The sequence below is a fragment of the Chanos chanos genome, chromosome 14, assembly GCF_902362185.1.
Source record: "Chanos chanos chromosome 14, fChaCha1.1, whole genome shotgun sequence".
Classification (NCBI taxonomy): Eukaryota; Metazoa; Chordata; class Actinopteri; order Gonorynchiformes; family Chanidae; genus Chanos; species Chanos chanos.
In genome coordinates, this window is record NC_044508.1 from 8962457 (window position 1) to 8979627 (window position 17171).

At 37.7% G+C, this 17171-nt stretch overlaps 4 protein-coding genes across 6 annotated transcripts; all 4 read right to left on the reverse strand.

The window, feature by feature from the left end:
* Nucleotides 1–371: 371 nt before the first annotated feature.
* On the reverse strand, nt 372–3243 carry LOC115827582 (hibernation-specific plasma protein HP-55-like). The gene is made up of 5 exons (XM_030791466.1): nt 3180–3243; nt 2087–2761; nt 1655–1922; nt 1256–1400; nt 372–913 (listed from the first exon to the last, which is right to left on the reverse strand). Exons 2-5 carry the CDS (start codon nt 2754–2756, stop codon nt 716–718), a joined length of 1281 nt encoding a protein of 426 aa, XP_030647326.1. The 5' UTR covers nt 2757–2761; nt 3180–3243; the 3' UTR covers nt 372–715.
* A 1696-nt stretch (nt 3244–4939) lies between these two features.
* LOC115827607 (hibernation-specific plasma protein HP-55-like) lies at nt 4940–8074 on the reverse strand. The gene is made up of 5 exons (XM_030791493.1): nt 8011–8074; nt 6915–7592; nt 6420–6687; nt 5898–6042; nt 4940–5637 (listed from the first exon to the last, which is right to left on the reverse strand). Exons 2-5 carry the CDS (start codon nt 7585–7587, stop codon nt 5440–5442), a joined length of 1284 nt encoding a protein of 427 aa, XP_030647353.1. The 5' UTR covers nt 7588–7592; nt 8011–8074; the 3' UTR covers nt 4940–5439.
* Nucleotides 8075–8855: 781 nt separating this feature from the next.
* Nucleotides 8856–12113, reverse strand: LOC115827609 (alpha-1-antitrypsin-like). 2 transcript variants are annotated; one of them, XM_030791496.1, is made up of 5 exons: nt 12039–12110; nt 10827–11503; nt 10332–10599; nt 9808–9952; nt 8856–9547 (listed from the first exon to the last, which is right to left on the reverse strand). In XM_030791496.1, exons 1-5 carry the CDS (start codon nt 12059–12061, stop codon nt 9350–9352), a joined length of 1311 nt encoding a protein of 436 aa, XP_030647356.1. In that variant the 5' UTR covers nt 12062–12110; the 3' UTR covers nt 8856–9349. The 2 variants fall into 2 exon arrangements, with proteins under 2 accessions (XP_030647356.1, XP_030647357.1); XM_030791497.1 differs by having other exon boundaries at nt 9486–9575; nt 12039–12113.
* A 1194-nt stretch (nt 12114–13307) lies between these two features.
* On the reverse strand, nt 13308–17012 carry LOC115827608 (hibernation-specific plasma protein HP-55). 2 transcript variants are annotated; one of them, XM_030791494.1, is made up of 5 exons: nt 16909–17012; nt 14978–15645; nt 14455–14722; nt 14020–14164; nt 13308–13909 (listed from the first exon to the last, which is right to left on the reverse strand). In XM_030791494.1, exons 1-5 carry the CDS (start codon nt 16941–16943, stop codon nt 13712–13714), a joined length of 1314 nt encoding a protein of 437 aa, XP_030647354.1. In that variant the 5' UTR covers nt 16944–17012; the 3' UTR covers nt 13308–13711. The 2 variants fall into 2 exon arrangements, with proteins under 2 accessions (XP_030647354.1, XP_030647355.1); XM_030791495.1 differs by lacking the exon at nt 16909–17012 and adding an exon at nt 16151–16256.
* Between the last annotated feature and the right edge of the window lie 159 nt (nt 17013–17171).

The following is a 17171-nucleotide window of genomic DNA, read 5'->3' on the forward strand; positions in this document are numbered from 1 at the left end:
CTTCAGGCTCATCACTTACAGCAGGAAGACCCATGTTGTATGTGGACTATTAACTCAAGAGCTGCAAGTGTGTCTGTTTTGAAATTTAACACATCAGATAACGAGCCAGCAGGTGGTCTCGGTCCAAGCGAAGAGGCAAAAGGTAACACAAGTCCAGAAGACATATTGTTTAATTGGGTGTGTCAGCTCTTTTGTCTAGTGTGGAAAAAATGGAAGCCAATGTGGCAAATAAGAATATGGATCAGTGAGCAAAAAAAACTAAAAAAACATGATTTGACGATCAGTTGACCATAGGCAAGACTTGACGAATCAGATTCAACTAAGTAAATTCTTAGTCAGGGACACCCCTAGCAGCCAAAAGAAGCAAGAAGTTTGCCAGTCTCTCTGTTTAATTTTTATTGTTGCGGACAGCTCACATACAAATTCAGTATTCTGCAGAGGTTAAAGGAATATACTAATGAACTTTTGTTTTTCTGCTTGAGTACAAGAATATGGAAACTTGCTGATAATGGCTTTACTAAATTATGCTAAAATTGGTTTACTTAACAAAACAAGAAATACATGTCTTAAACAACTTTGAAATACCATTTAACATATCCACTTTGTTTTCTGCAATCACTGTGTATCTCAAAACTTTAAAGGGTTAAGTGATGGCTTTACACTGAGCTCTCCGTTCCGTCCCCTCGAGAAAACAGCCGTAAAAGAATGTATCATTTCATTTTTCAGCTGGATTTTGTATTTTTCCCATGAAGAGAATACTGTTATTGTCATCACTAACGATGAAGACCATGAATGGACGGTCAAATTTCAGTACAGTGCTTGGCTGGTAGGCGGAGCCCAGACCAATCACTGCTGTTGCTGCTGCTGCAGTCGCTCCTGTTTCGTCCACGTCCAATGTTGCTTGGTGCACAACCTAAACACAATCACAAAAGAAGATCCAACTCACCGTAAATAGACCACAAGATATTGAATTCATAATAAGTTGACCGGGAAAAGAGGTCCAAACCACCATACTTTCAAATGCTCTTTTATGTTTGAACAGCCAGTCTTGTTTGAGAAAATCATTCAAGATATCAATAAAAAGGTAAAACTATGAAAATTAGCCATATGGATTTGTTTGTTATTGTCAGTGTCTCCATTTGTAGATGACTGCACTTATTATCTTTCAGTTCTGAATTCGTTCTTGTGGGGTTTACAAACAGACATAAGATGAAGTTTAATCTCTCTGGATCGTTAGATAATAAATATTTCTTACCTCAGAAACAAAAATCTGATCCTCTGAGATTCCCCTAAAGTCTGCATCTGGACGGAACATCTTGCTCATTCCCAATGTGCTCAAAACATCTTTCAGAGCGTATGATGTTTTAATGGACAGTTTAGGAACATAGATGCTGTACTCACTGCAAAGAATGTCTATGTTTTATCTTCTGCAAAGCTCAAAGCAATAAATGCCATTAAAATAGATATACTGACTATATACTACCTGATAAAATATTTTACTTTAGAGACTCGCAGAGAAAACACTGATACAATAACTTCACTATCCTAATTACTCAGGAATAATCAATTTAGAACAGAATGTGGACTTTTCTAAAATGCGTTAACCACCTTAAACCCATTAAGCATGGCAGTAAGATCTGAGAGGACTGCTTACCTTTTTCTCATGCACTGCTGCCATTTTGACACATCATTTGGACTAATCTTTGCTTCCATCTCCTGCAGATTATTTTGGGGAAGAGCCAGCATCATAGAGATACTGTTAGTGAAACGTAACTGAAGCACGCTCGTGGAAAGAGTATAATCATGGCAGACACTGAAATGGTCCTTGTTGAACATCATCTGAACAAAAACAGGGGTATAAGTGTCCACCCAGAATATGTCCTGCATAGTATACCTTGGATCAAATGGAATTTCCCATTTACCTTGTGGGAAAAAAAAAATGTTATAAATTATTTGCTGAGGCATTTTAAGCAAGGACCCAGGACTAAAACACAAGCATTCATAAAATTACAGATCATTTAAACCATAAGATTATCAGTGCAGAGATTAGTACGAGGAGATTAAAGATAAGATACATGAACCTCACCTTTGAAATATATGTAACTGAGGAGGACCATCAAGGTGTCCGGATTCACACTTTCCAGCATTTTGTTGATTTTACCATTTGTCTTTTCTTTCACATAGTTATTAATCATTTCTGTCGCTTCTGCAGTTTTAGAGAAGTCGGTCGTGAGGCCATCTGAGTTATAGAAACGCTTCAGATTCTCAAGAAACTCCAAATGTGGCTTGAGGGTTTCCTTCAGAAACAAAGCAGTGCCTGTCTTCAATTCCACTGCCGTCTTTGACCTAAGATCTTCTAGAAGGCTCTGGAATGCTTGGTGCACTTGCTCTTTTGCAATATTGGGATTGCTGAATCCAAGGCCAGTGAAAATTTGCTGGTTGGTCTCACCCTCTGCTCCTAGGGAGAGAGCAGCCAGGGCCGTGGAGATGCTTAGAGGAGAGAAAAAAAGGTTCTTGGACCTTGGTGTTTCCATGTGCTTGTACAGACGGAAAGCAAAGTCACGGTTCCCCTCATACAGGAGCTGACCGTTACTGCTAGGACGATGTTGGTGCTGCTGCTGCTGCTGCTGGCGACTGTGGAATTGATGTAACAAATGAAAGGAACTGGCCATCTGTCTGTGCATCTCTTCATAACAGGTATGCACAACAGTTAAAACTGTTGCCAATACACAAATTTGAAAGAGGCTCCTTGACATTATTCCTTTAGAAACAAGAGAACACACATTCAGAGTTACTGAAAACATGTGAGAAACATTACAAGCTTTACAACATTATCAAACCGCAAAAAAACTTACATACTTTGAAGTTGAGAGTAATTTGACCTGCTCAGATTGTACGATTTTCGATTTTTTCACTTGCTCAGATTCTATTTCATATATTAACGTATTTATATTTTATAGAATTTTTAAAATAATCTCCATGCTCTGTGTGCACAGCATGTAATATACCAATTTAAATGTCCGTCCTTTTTATCAGTTTGGATCGTATTAAATTTTGATGACCTTGCAGTAAATGAACTGTGTAAAATGTTGATATAAAATGTAGCTGCTTTGTGTGTAACTAAAAGGCAAAATATGCTCACAGTTTAATCCCTGAATTGAAATGTAGAAAATACTCACCCTTATTACAGCGAACAGCTCATTCACATCTGATTGAGTTTATACGTGTTTTTCTAAGTTGAACATGCCTTTTGGACCTTTTCTTGTTTGATCAGCAGCCAACCTTTAATCTGTTTATTTTACTCGTTGGTCTAGATTGATGTGTTTGCAATTAAAAGCTGAGTTTTCGAAATATTGATTTATTCAAAGGGAAAATTCTTCAAGTTCCATTTCCTTCTGATGAAATCATGGTCCAGATCTTCAAATCATTTTCCCAGAAATGGATTAGGAAACACTGCTATTATGCTGATAGTATTTTGAAGAGTGTAGTCAGCTCAGCTTGTATTAGTGATGCAAAAGAATTGTCGATACTCAAACATAGAGCTTTAAACTTTGAAAACACCCTGCACTCTGTGAATGGTCTTTTCAAACTAACTCACTGTATGAAGGAAATTGTGCAGTTAAGTCAACACAAAATGCAAAACAGTGAAACCAGTGAGTATCTTACAATTATTTAAGAGGAGAAATGATGTTGATCATTTGATTTCCATCTCTTTTTTGCCATGGAGCATTTAGGAAGTATTTAGTTGGACACAATTATTGACCAAAGTATGTTTTTCTGAAATCAAAACATGTCATGTAAGTCACACAAAGAAAATGCTGTTGGTGTTGTGGTCAATGACAAAGAGCATGAAAAGAGGGTCACAAGTTCAAATATCGATCAGCTCCTACATTCATCTACCGCTGGATAGGTATCAGAACTACCTCTTCCAGAAATAAAGCAGGAATCCCACTGAATTGGCTCAGTAGAAGCGACTGAGGAAATCAAGGAACCAACACACTAATATTCTCCATCAACTCAGTCTAAAAGAAGAGTTGTGAGGTTCAAATATGTGTGGATTTAAACCAGTCAAACGAGGCAGTTAAGGTTTAGATGTGTATTTTACTTTGAAGTGATGTATTCTCCTCAAACTAGCTCTTGCCTATGTGGTCTCTGTTGAATGGTGCAAACTGAGTGATTTGGGAATTTCAGATGAATAAAAAGACAACATAAGATACTTCCTTGATGTAGTTATTGAATAAGAGCTGTAGAGAAGTACTTCTTTAGCTGGTAACCTTGTCATTATAAAAGGTCTTAAGCTAAATTGTATGATTTAGATGAATTTTGTTGCTTTGGCCACAGAGGCCTGAAAGCTATGCTTCACAGGTCTCTGCAATGTCTCATTAGACTTGATGCAGTATAACCCACTAACTGACTGTGACATTTGCACTGTCAGGACATTCCTTGCCATTAGTGAATGTTGAGGTGGCTGAATTATTAGTTGAAATTGCATTGGTGTACGCTAAGCACACTACATCGTATCTCTAATTCAAAGCTGGGACAAATCACAGAGCACTTTTGTGCTGCAAGAAAGTCCACTTGTATGATTGTTTCAAACAAGTACTTCCCATGGAGCGATGCTGAACAACAATACTGGAAGTGAATGAGAATATCTGTGCTTGTGTGTTTTTGAAAGACATTGTACTTGTGACATTTCTTCTGCAACTTTAATCTCGCCATCTACTGCATTTAAGAATCAGTAAATGAGATTCTTTGAAATACTGAAATACCATAACACTGTCTCCATCACTTCAAGGTGCTCGATCTAACCACAATATTGTACATAATTTGTACAACAGATGTCCTATTTAAGAATCTAATCGGAAAAAAAGGAGGGGGGGTCTCAGATCAGTACTGCACCATACAATTGAAAATTTACCTGAGACAGTTCACAATAACATTCTTTTTACTTACTGATATCAATTTTATTTCACTGAAACAAGCCTCCATCATGTAACAGCTAAGCATCACAGCATGGCAGATGCAAACACACACGTCTCAAGTTCGGCCCCAAGCATTAACTTACATAAGTTCTGTAACATTTGCCAGGAGTTTCTAAGTTCCTTTAGATTGAGTCCTTATATTTAATTTTACGTAGCAACAATATGGTATCAAGACAGCACGAACAGAAACGAAACAGTACAGTCAGAGGACAGATGACATATAATAAAGCAGTATGGCTAACCTGGCTAAGAAATAACAGGTAAATAATGATTTCATACTTATGAATAGCACTACAAGTTGTGTTACAGTCATTGTAATGATTCTGAAAAGCACTTTCGTGCTTATGAATAGGACCACAAAAGGTCTTGCACTCCATGTTCAGTACAAAAGCTTTCACTTGAACACTCCTCCCTTCAAAAAAGCAGCCATGAGATGCTACTTTAACACAGTACCGTTTTATTTCTCAGCTGGATTTTGTATTTTTCCCATGAAGAGAATACTGTTAGTGTCGTCGCTAATGATGAGGACCATGAACGGACGATTAAATTTCAGTATCAAGCTTGGCCGGTAGGATACAGCCCCACCCATCAGTCCTGTAACTGCTGCTGCAGTCGCTCCTGTTTCGTCCACATCCAATGTTGCTTGATGCACAGCCTTAAATCAATCACAAAAGAAGGTCCAACTGACCGTAAACAGACCACAATATATTGAACTTATAATGGATTGACTAGGAAAAGAGGTCCATTAAAATAAGCCATAGGGTTTTGTTTGTTATGGTCAATATTTTTCATGTATGTAACGGTATCTCCATTACTTATGATCTTTCCTATTTGAGTCTTACCATCTGGGGTTCACAAACAGACATAAGATGAAGTTTAATCTCTAGGGATCATTAGATAATAAATATTTCTTACCTCAGAAACAAAAATCTGATCCTCTGAGATTCCCCTAAAGTTTGCATCTGGACGGAACATCTTGCTCATTCCCAATGTGCTCAAGATATCTTTCAGAGCGTATGATGTTTTAATGGACAGTTTAGGAACGTAGATGTTGTACTCACTGCAAAGAATGTCTATGTTTTATCTTCTGTAAAGCTCAAAGCAATAAATGCCATTAAAATAGATATACTGACTATATACTACCTGATAAAAATATTTTACTTTAGAGACTCACAGAGGAAACGCTGACACTGATGGCTTCTGCAACCGTTTCATTTAATCAAGCGGTTTAAAAAATATCAAGATATCATAATTTCACTAACCTAACAACTGTATAACAATTAATATGGAATAACCATATGCACTGATTGTAAGTCGCTTTGGCTAAAAGCGTCTGCCAAATGCTAAACTGTAAATTGTAACCAGAAAATGAACCTCTCTAAGACATGTCAATAGCCCACATTAAACATTGCAGTAAGATCTGAGAGGACTGCTTACCTTTTTCTCATGCACTGCTGCCATTTTGACACATCATTTGGACTAATCTTTGCTTCCAGCTCCTGCAGATTATTTTGGGGAAGAGCCAGCATCATAGAGATACTGTTAGTGAAACGTAACTGAAGCACGCTTGTGGAAAGAGTATAATCATGGCAGACACTGAAATGGTCCTTGTTGAACATCATCTGAACAAAAACAGGGGTATAAGTGTCCACCCAGAATATGTCTTGCATAGTAGCTCTTGGATCAAATGGAATCTCCCATTTCCCTTGTGGGAAAAGAAAAGTGTTGTAAGTACTAGGGCTGATTATTATTCAAAAACACCTTTAGCAAACTGGAAAGAATGTTGAAAAGGCGCTTGTATGGTGAGGCATTTTAAGCAAGGACCCAGGACTAAAACACTAGCAGTCCTAAAATTACAGATCATTTAAACCATAAGATTATCAGTACAGAGATTAGTACGAGGAGATTAAAGATAAAATACATGAACCTCACCTTTGAAATATATGTAACTGAGGAGGACCATCAAGGTGTCCGGATTCACACTTTCCACCATTTTGTTGATTTTACCATTTGTCTTTTCTTTCACATAGTTATTAATCATTTCTGTCGCTTCTGCAGTTTTAGTGAAGTCGGTCGTGAAGCCATCTGAGTTATAGAAACGCTTCAGATTCTCAAGAAACTCCAAATGTGGCTTGAGGGTTTCCTTCAGAAACAAAGCAGTACCCGTCTTCAATTCCACTGCCGTCTTTGACCTAAGATCTTCTAGAAGGCTCTGGAATGCTTGGTGCACTTGCTCTTTTGCAATACTGGGATTGCCGAATCCAAGGCCGCTGAAAATTTGCTGGTTGGTCTCACCCTCTGCTCCTAGGGAGAGAGCAGCCAGGGCCGTGGAGATGCTTAGAGGAGAGAAAAAAAGGTTCTTGGACCTTGGTGTTTCCATGTGCTTGTACAGACGGAGAGCAAAGTCACGGTTCCCCTCATACAGGAGCTGACCGTTACTGCTAGGACGATGTTGGTGCTGCTGCTGCTGCTGCTGCTGGTGACTGTGGAATTGATGTAACAAATGAAAGGAACTGGCCATCTGTCTGTGCATCTCTTCATAACAGGTATGCACAACAGTTAAAACTGTTGCCAATACACAAATTTGAAAGAGGCTCCTTGACATTATTCCTCTAGGGACAAGAGAACACACATTCAGAGTTACTGAAAACATGTGAGAAACATTACAAGCTTTACAACATTATCACACCGCAAAAAAACTCACATACTTTGAAGTTGAGAGTAATTTGACCTGCTCAGATTGTAAGATTTTCGATTGTTTCACTTGCTCAGATTCTATTTCATATATTAACGTATTTATATTTTATAGAATTTTTAAAATAATCTCCATGCTCTGTGTGCACAGCATGTAATATACCAATTTAAATGTCCGTCCTTTTTATCAGTTTGGATCGTATTAAATTTTGATGACCTTGCAGTAAATGGACTGTGTAAAATGTTGATATAAAATGTAGCTGCTTTGTGTGTAACTAAAAGGCAAAATATGCTCACAGTTTAATCCCTGAATTGAAATGTAGAAAATACTCACCCTTATTACAGCGAACAGCTCATTCACATCTGATTGAGTTTATACGTGTTTTTCTAAGTTGAACATGCCTTTTGGACCTTTTCTTGTTTGATCAGCAGCCAACCTTTAATCTGTTTATTTTACTCGTTGGTCTAGATTGATGTGTTTGCAAATGAAAAGCTGAGTTTTCGAAATATTGATTTATTCAAAAGGAAAATTCTTCAAGTTCCATTTCCTTCTGATGAAATCATGGTCCAGATCTTCAAATCATTTTCCCAGAAATGGATTAGGAAACACTGCTATTATGCTGATAGTATTTTGAAGAGTGCAGTCAGCTCAGCTTGTATTAGTGATGTAAAAGAATTGTCGATACTCAAACATAGAGCTTTAAACTTTGAAAACACCCTGCACTCTGTGAATGGTCTTTTCAAACTAACTCACTGTATGAAGGAAATTGTGCAGTTAAGTCAACACAAAATGCAAAACAGTGAAACCAGTGAGTATCTTACAATTATTTAAGAGGAGAAATGATGTTGATCATTTGATTTCCATCTCTTTTTTGCCATGGAGCATTGAGGAAGTATTTAGTTGGACACAATTATTGACCAAAGTATGTTTTTCTGAAATCAAAACATGTCATGTAAGTCACACAAAGAAAATGCTGTTGGTGTTGTGGTCAATGACAAAGAGCATGAAAACTGTCTCCATCACTGCAAGGTGCTCGATCTAACCACAATATTGTACATAATTTGTACAACGGATGTCCTATTTAAGAATCTAACCGAAAAAAAGGAGGGGGGGTCTGAGATCAGTACTGCACCATACAATTGAAAATTTACCTGAGACAGTTCACAATAACATTCTTTTTACTTGCTGATATCAATTTTATTTCACTGAAACAAGCCTCCGTCATGTAACAGCTAAGCATCACAGCATGGCAGATGCAAACACACACGTCTCAAGTTCGGCCCCAAGCATTAACTTACATAAGTTCTGTAACATTTGCCAGGAGTTTCTAAGTTCCTTTAGATTGAGTCCTTATATTTAATTTTACGTAGCGACAATTTGGTATCAAGACAGCACGAACAGAAACGAAACAGTACAGTCAGAGGACAGATGACATATAATAAAACAGTATGGCTAACCTGGCTAAGAAATAACAGGTAAATAATGATTTCATACTTATGAATAGCACTACAAGTTGTGTTACAGTCATTGTAATGCTTCTGAAAAGCACTGTCGTGCTTATGAATAGGACCACAAAAGGTCTTGCACTCCATGTTCAGTACAAAAGCTTTCACTTGAACACTCCTCCCTTCAAAAAAGCAGCCATCAGATGCTACTTTAACACAGTGCCGTTTTATTTCTCAGCTGGATTTTGTATTTTTCCCATGAAGAGAATACTGTTAGTGTCGTCGCTAATGATGAAGACCATGAACGGACGATTAAATTTCAGTATCAAGCTTGGTCGGTAGGATCCAGGCACACCCATCAGTCCTGTAACTGCTGCTGCAGTTGCTCCTGTTTCGTCCACATCCAATGTTGCTTGATGCACAGCCTTAAATCAATCACAAAAGAAGGTCCAACTGACCGTAAACAGACCACAATATATTGAACTTATAATGGATTGACTAGGAAAAGAGGTCCATTAAAATAAGCCATAGGGTTTTGTTTGTTATGGTCAATATTTTTCATGTATGTAACGGTATCTCCATTACTTATGATCTTTCCTATTTGAGTCTTACCATCTAGGGTTCACAAACAGACATAATATGAAGTTTAATCTCTAGGGATCATTAGATAATAAACATTTCTTACCTCAGAAACAAAAATCTGATCCTCTGAGATTCTCCTAAAGTCTGCATCTGGACGGAACATCTTGCTCATTCCCAATGTGCTCAAGACATCTTTCAGAGCGTATGATGTTTTAATGGACAGTTTAGGAACGTAGATGCTGTACTCACTGCAAAGAATGTCTATGTTTTATCTTCTGCAAAGCTCAAAGCAATAAATATGCCATTAAAATAGATATACTGACAATATACTAACTGATAAAAATATTTTACTTTAGAGACTCACAGAGGAAACGCTGACACTGATGGCTTCTGCAACCGTTTCATTTAATCAAGCAGTTTAAAAAATATCAAGATATCATAATTTCACTAACCTAACAACTGTGTAACAATTAATATGGAATAACCATATGCACTGATTGTAAGTCGCTTTGGCTAAAAGCGTCTGCCAAATGCTAAACTGTAAATTGTAACCAGAAAATGAACCTCTCTAAGACATGTCAATAGCCCACATTAAACATTGCAGTAAGATCTGAGAGGACTGCTTACCTTTTTCTCATGCACTGCTGCCATTTTGACACGTCATTTGGACTAATCTTTGCTTCCAGCTCCTGCAGATTATTTTGGGGAAGAGCCAGCATCATAGAGATACTGTTAGTGAAATGTAACTGAAGCACGCTTGTGGAAAGAGTATAATCATGGCAGACACTGAAATGGTCCTTGTTGAACATCATCTGAACAAAAACAGGGGTATAAGTGTCCACCCAGAATATGTCTTGCATAGTAGCTCTTGGATCAAATGGAATCTCCCATTTACCTTGTGGGAAAAGAAAAGTGTTGTAAGTATTAGGGCTGATTATTATTCAAAAACACCTTTAGCAAACTGGAAAGAATGTTGAAAAGGCGCTTGTATGGTGAGGCATTTTAAGCAAGGACCCAGGACTAAAACACTAGCAGTCCTAAAATTACAGATCATTTAAACCATAAGATTATCAGTACAGAGATTAGTACGAGGAGATTAAAGATAAAATACATGAACCTCACCTTTGAAATATATGTAACTGAGGAGGACCATCAAGGTGTCCGGATTCACACTTTCCAGCATTTTGTTGATTTTGCCATTTGTCTTTTCTTTCACATAGTTATTAATCATTTCTGTCGCTTCTGCAGTTTTAGTGAAGTCGGTCGTGAAGCCATCTGAGCTGTAGAAACGCTTCAGATTCTCAAGAAACTCCAAATGTGGCTTGAGGGTTTCCTTCAGAAACAAAGCAGTGCCTGTCTTCAATTCCACTGCCATCTTTGACCTAAGATCTTCTAGAAGGCTCTGGAATGCTTGGTGCACTTGCTCTTTTGCAATATTGGGATTGCCGAATCCAAGGCCACTGAAAATTTGCTGGTTGGTCTCACCCTCTGCTCCTAGGGAGAGAGCAGCCAGGGCCGTGGAGATGCTTAGAGGAGAGAAAAAAAGGTTCTTGGACCTTGGTGTTTCCATGTGCTTGTACAGACGGAGAGCAAAGTCACGGTTCCCCTCATACAGGAGCTGACCATTACTGCTAGGACGATGTTGGTGCTGCTGCTGCTGCTGCTGTTGACTGTGGAATTGATGTAACAAATGAAAGGAACTGGCCATCTGTCTGTGCATCTCTTCATAACAGGTATGCGCAACAGTTAAAACTGTTGCCAATACACAAATTTGAAAGAGGCTCCTTGACATTATTCCTTTAGAAACAAGAGAACACACATTCAAAGTTACTGAAAACATGAGAGGAACATTACAAGCTTTACAACATTATTACACTGTGGAAAACTCTAACTCATCAAGAAAGCCTATTAAAGTCATAAGAAGAGAGTACAGTTTGATGACTCACTCAAATTGTTAAATTGTTGATTGTTACATTTGCTGAAATAGTATTTGTAATACAAAGTTGCACCAAACTATGATAGGTGTCTTACCCAGGTATATTCTTTTGGAGATCATTTCTATGGTCATTTGTATCAAGTATTTTCAAATGTTGTACTTTTACTTATTGTGGTGTTTTATAAAATATGGTCTGTGTGCACAGCATATAATATACCATTTGAAAAGTTCTTTCTTTTATTAGTTTAGATCATTTTAAATTACTTTGCAGTAAATGGATGTAATTTTTTGCTACAAATTTTTTTGCTGCTTTGTGAGTAACTAAAACAAAAAAATATACTAGGAATTTAATGTTAATTTAGTTTAATTTTAACAGTTGAAAGGCAAAACTTACTTACCCTCGTTTCAGGTAACAGCTCATTCACATCTGACTGAGTGTTTAACTGTTTTTCTAAGTTGAAAATGTCTTTTGAACCTTTCTTGTTTGATCAGCAGCCAATCTTTGATTTGTTTATTTTACTTGTTATTGGTCTCAGCTACCGTGTTTCCAAATGAAAAGCTAAGTTTCCAACATGTTGATTGATTCACACTGAAAATCATACTGAAAATGGACTAGGAAACTGCTGTTATGCTGATAGTACTTTGAAGTGTCTAGCCAGGACAGCTTGTATTGGTTGAGTATAAAAATTGTTGACACTCAAACAGAGTTTCGAACTTTGAAAACACCCCGCGCTCTGTGAATTGTCTTTTCAAAATAACTTACTGTATATTTGCATTCTCTGCCGTTGCAAACCTACTATTTTAGTCCATTTTTGAGGGCTTTGAGAGAAATAAAAACTGATAAATATCCTGCAGTTATTATTATATATCTCAGTCTGTGAAAGGACTTAAGCAAGGTAGAATGGCTTAGATTCATTCTGTCGCCGGGTTACAAAGGCCTGAAAGCTGTGCATCACAGGGTTCATCAATATCAGAATGTCTAATGATCTAAATACTTGATGTGACATAATCAGTAGGTGATTTGTAGGGGAATAAGGGGGGATGCCACCCCCCTTGTTAGCAAAATGACCAAAATGCATCCCCCTTGTTAACCTGCCATCCCCCTATACACTCTATAGAGTAGTGTCAGTGACCATTGGGCCATTCCCCCTGTTAAAAAATAACAAGTTGCATACTGGATATAACCCACTGACAAACTGTGACTCTAATACTGCTAAGACTTTCTGCATCAGTAGAGAGCCTTGAGGTGGCTACTTTAATAGATGAAATTACGTAGGTGTATGTTAAGCACACCACATTGTATCTCTAATTAAAAACTGTAGCAAATTAGAGAGCAAATTTTTGCTGTAAGAAACAAGACATGCATGGTTGTTTCAAACAAGTACTTTCCATAAATATGAATATCTGTGCTTGTGTCTTTTTAAAAGACACTACACTTGACATTTCTTATGCAACTTTAACCTTGCCATCTACTGCATTTAAGAATCAGTAAATGAAATCCTCTAAACCGAAATACCATAAAACTGTCTCCAACACTTCAAGGTGCTTGACTTTACCACAGTATTCTATATAATTTGTACAATAAATGTCTTATTTATGAACTTAACCAAAGAGTTGGCCTAGATTGGTACTGCACCACACAGATTAATTGGGACATTTCACAACAATGGCATTTTACTCACTGATGACTTTATTTCACCGACATAAGCCTCTGTCGTATAACAGCTAAGCATCACAGCGGGGCAGATACAAATACACACGTGTCCCAAGCACTAACTTAAGTTCTGTTACATTTGCCCAGAGTGTCTAAGTTCCATTTAAATGGGCCAATTTAATTTTATGATGTAGCAACCTGGTATCAAGACAGCAAGAAAACAAACAGTACAATCAGAGAAGGAAACAGGCAAAACAGTATGGCTAACTTATACTTATGAATAGCACTGGAAACAGTCTTGCACTCCAAGTTCAGGATGAAAACATTGACTTGAACCACCCCCCCCAAAAAAAACCAAACAAACAAAACACAAAAACAAAAAGCAGCCATAAGATACTAGTCTTGCACATAGCCACTTTATTCCTCAGCTGGATTTTGTATTTTTCCCATGAAGAGAATACTGTTATTGTCATCACTAACGATGAAGACCATGAAAGGATGGTCAAACTTCAGTATGACGCTTGGTTGGAAGGAGAGGGGCACCAAGATCATTCCTGTTGCTGCTGTTGCAGTCGCCCCTGCTTCGTCCACATCTAATGTGGCTTGGTGCACAACCTAAACACAATCACAAAAGCAGGTCCAACTCATAAATAGACCTCAAAATACAAACAAACATCATGGAAAGCTTAATCTCTTGGGATCGTTAGATAATAAACATTTCTTACCTCAGAAACAAAAATCTGATCCTCTGAGATTCCACTAAAGTCTGCCTCTGGACGGAACATCTTGCTCATTCCCAATGTGCTCAAGACATCTTTTAGAGTGTATGATGTTTTAATGGACAGTTTAGGAACGTAGATGCTGTACTCACTGCAAAGAATGTCTATGTTTTATCTTCTGCAAAGCTCAAAGCAATAAATGCCATTAAAATGGATATCCTCACTGTGTACTACTTGATAAAAATATCTTACTTTAGAGACTCAGAGGAAACACTGACACCGGTGGCTTCCACAACCGTTTTGTTTAATCAAGCGGTTTAAAAGCCATCATAATTTCACTAACGTATCTACTGCACAATGATCAATTTACAGTAATGTGGACTTTTCTAAAACATATGAATCGTCTTAAGCATGGCAGTAAGATCTGAGAGGACTGCTTACCTTTTTCTCATCCAGTGCTGCCATTTTGACACGTCATTTGGACTAATCTTTGCTTCCAGCTCCTCCAGATTATTTTCAGGGAGAGCAAGCATCATAGAGACACCGTTAGTGAAACGCAACTGAAGCACATGTGTGGAAAGAGTGCGATCATGGTAGACATTGAATTGGCCCTTCTTGTACATCATCTGGACTGAAACAGAGGTATTTGGATCCACCTGGAATTTGTCTTGCGTAGTATGTCTTGGATTAAATGGAATCATCCATTTACCTTGTGGGAGAAGAAAGGTGCTAAAAGTTTTAGGGCAGATTATTTAAAAAAAACACACACACACACACACCACACTTGAGCCTTTTACTAGACTAGAGAGAATGCTCAAAAGACATGTATTTGATGAGGCATTTTAAGCAAGGACCCAGGACAAAAAACATAAGCATTCCTAAAATTACACATCACTTAAACAATAACAACATTATCAATACAGAGAATATTACAAGGAGATTTAAGATAAGAAACAAACCTCACCTTTGAAATATATGTAACTGAGGAGGAACATTATAGTGTCCGGACTCAGACTATCCACCATTTTGTTGATTTTACCATTTGTCTTTTCTTTCACATAGTTATTAATCATTTCTGTTGCTTCTGCAGTTTTAGTGAAGTCAGTTGTGAGGCTATCTGAGTTATAGAAACGCTTCAGATTCTCAAGAAACTCCAAATGTGGCTTGAAGGTTTCCTTCAGAAACAAAGCAGTGCCCGTATTCAATTCCACTGCCGTCTTTGACCTAAGATCCTCTAGAAGGCTCTGGAATGCTTGGTGCACTTGCTCTTTTGCAATATTGGAATTATTGAAACCAAGGCCACTGAAAATTTGCTGGTTGGTCTCACCCTCTGCCCCTAGGGAGAGAGCAGCCAGGGCCACGGAGATGCTTAGAGGAGAGAACAAAAGGTTCTTGGACCTTGGTGTTTCCATGTGCTTGTACAGACGGAAAGCAAAGTCACGGTTCCCCTCATATAGGAGCTGGCTGTTATTGTGATGATGATGCTGGTGGTGGTGGTGCTGCTGGTGGTGGTGACTGTGGGATGGGTGTGTCAAGGAGAAGGAATTGTGCTTCTCTTTGTGACTAGTATGCACAACAGTTAAAACTGTTGCCAGTACACACATTTGAAAGATGGTCCTCGACATTATTCCTCTAGAGACAAGAAAACACAAGTTCAAAGTTATTGAAAGCCTGAGAGGAACATTACAAGCTATACAGTATTATCACACTGCAAAAATAAATAAATAAACTGCTGCAAACCAAGGAAACTCAGTAAACTGTCATAACAAGAGAGTACAGATTTTTGACATGCTAAAATTCCATTTCTAATGCAAACTTGCACACAAGTGTTAAAGGTGTCTCACCAAAATATATTCTGTCAGAGACAATCACTATGGTCATTTATATCAAGTAATTTCAAATGCTGTACATTTACTTAGTGGTGTTTTATAAAATAATTTCCACAGCCTGTGTGCACAGCATGTAACATACCAGTTAAAAAGCCCCTCCCTTTATTGGTTTAGATCTTTTTACATTTTTTTGACTTTGTGGTAAATGAACCGGGTACAATTTTGCTAAAAAAAAAAGTTAGCTTCTTTGCAAGCCACTAAAAGACAGAATATCCAGAGAATTTGATGAAAATGTAAAACATACTCACCCTTATTACGCCTCACAGCTCATGCACCACTGACTGAGTGTTTAACTGTTTTTCTAAGTTGAAAATGCCTTTTGGACCTTTTATGTTTGAGCAGCAGCAGCAGCTAACCTTTAAACTGTTTATTTTACTTGTTGTTGGACTAGATTTATGTGTTTCCAGGTCTCATAGTCTCACATTTTCTAATTTAGCTGAGCAATAGCACATCTTTTATTCAACTTATCACCAGCTCATTAAACCCTTGATTAGTTGAAACAGGTGTTCTGAGGTTGGGCAAAGACAAAAAAAAGCTAAAGCAGAGGGAACATGCAGCTAAAAGCTTAACAAATGAAAAGCTAAGCTTCCAATATTTTGACTGATTCAAAAGGAAAAATAAACTAAAAATTCTTTTCTGAAAGTTTCATTTCCTTCTGTTGAAATTATGGCCCAGGTATAAATACAATTTTCCCAGGAATGGATTAGGAAACACAGTTATTATGCTGATAGTATTTTGAAGAGTCCAGTCAGCTCAGCTTGTAAAGGTGGTGTAAAAGAATTGTCGATACTCAAACATAGAGTTCTGAACTTTGAAAACACCCTGTACTCTTTTCAAAATAACTCACTGTATGAAGAAAATTGTATAATTAGGTCAACACAAAAAGTAGGACAGTGAAACCAGTGAGTATCTTATAATTATTTTAGAGTGGAAACAATGTTGATCATTTGATTTCCATCTCTTATTTGCCACAGAGCATTGAAGAAATATTTAGTTGAGCACATACCTTGAACAAAGTGTGTTTCTCTCAACTTCAAACATGCCATGTAAGTAGTATACAGAAAATGCTATTGGTGTTCTGGTTGCTAATAAAAGACCACGAACGCACAGTCAAATTTCACAGGTCCAGACACTGACCAGGGCACAGCATTAAGATCACACCTCTAGATGTAGGCTAAGAACAGTACAGTACACCGTATCTCGAATTCAAAAGGGGGACAAATCGCAGGGCACCTTCGTGCTGCAAGAAGGTCCACAGGCATCTTTGTT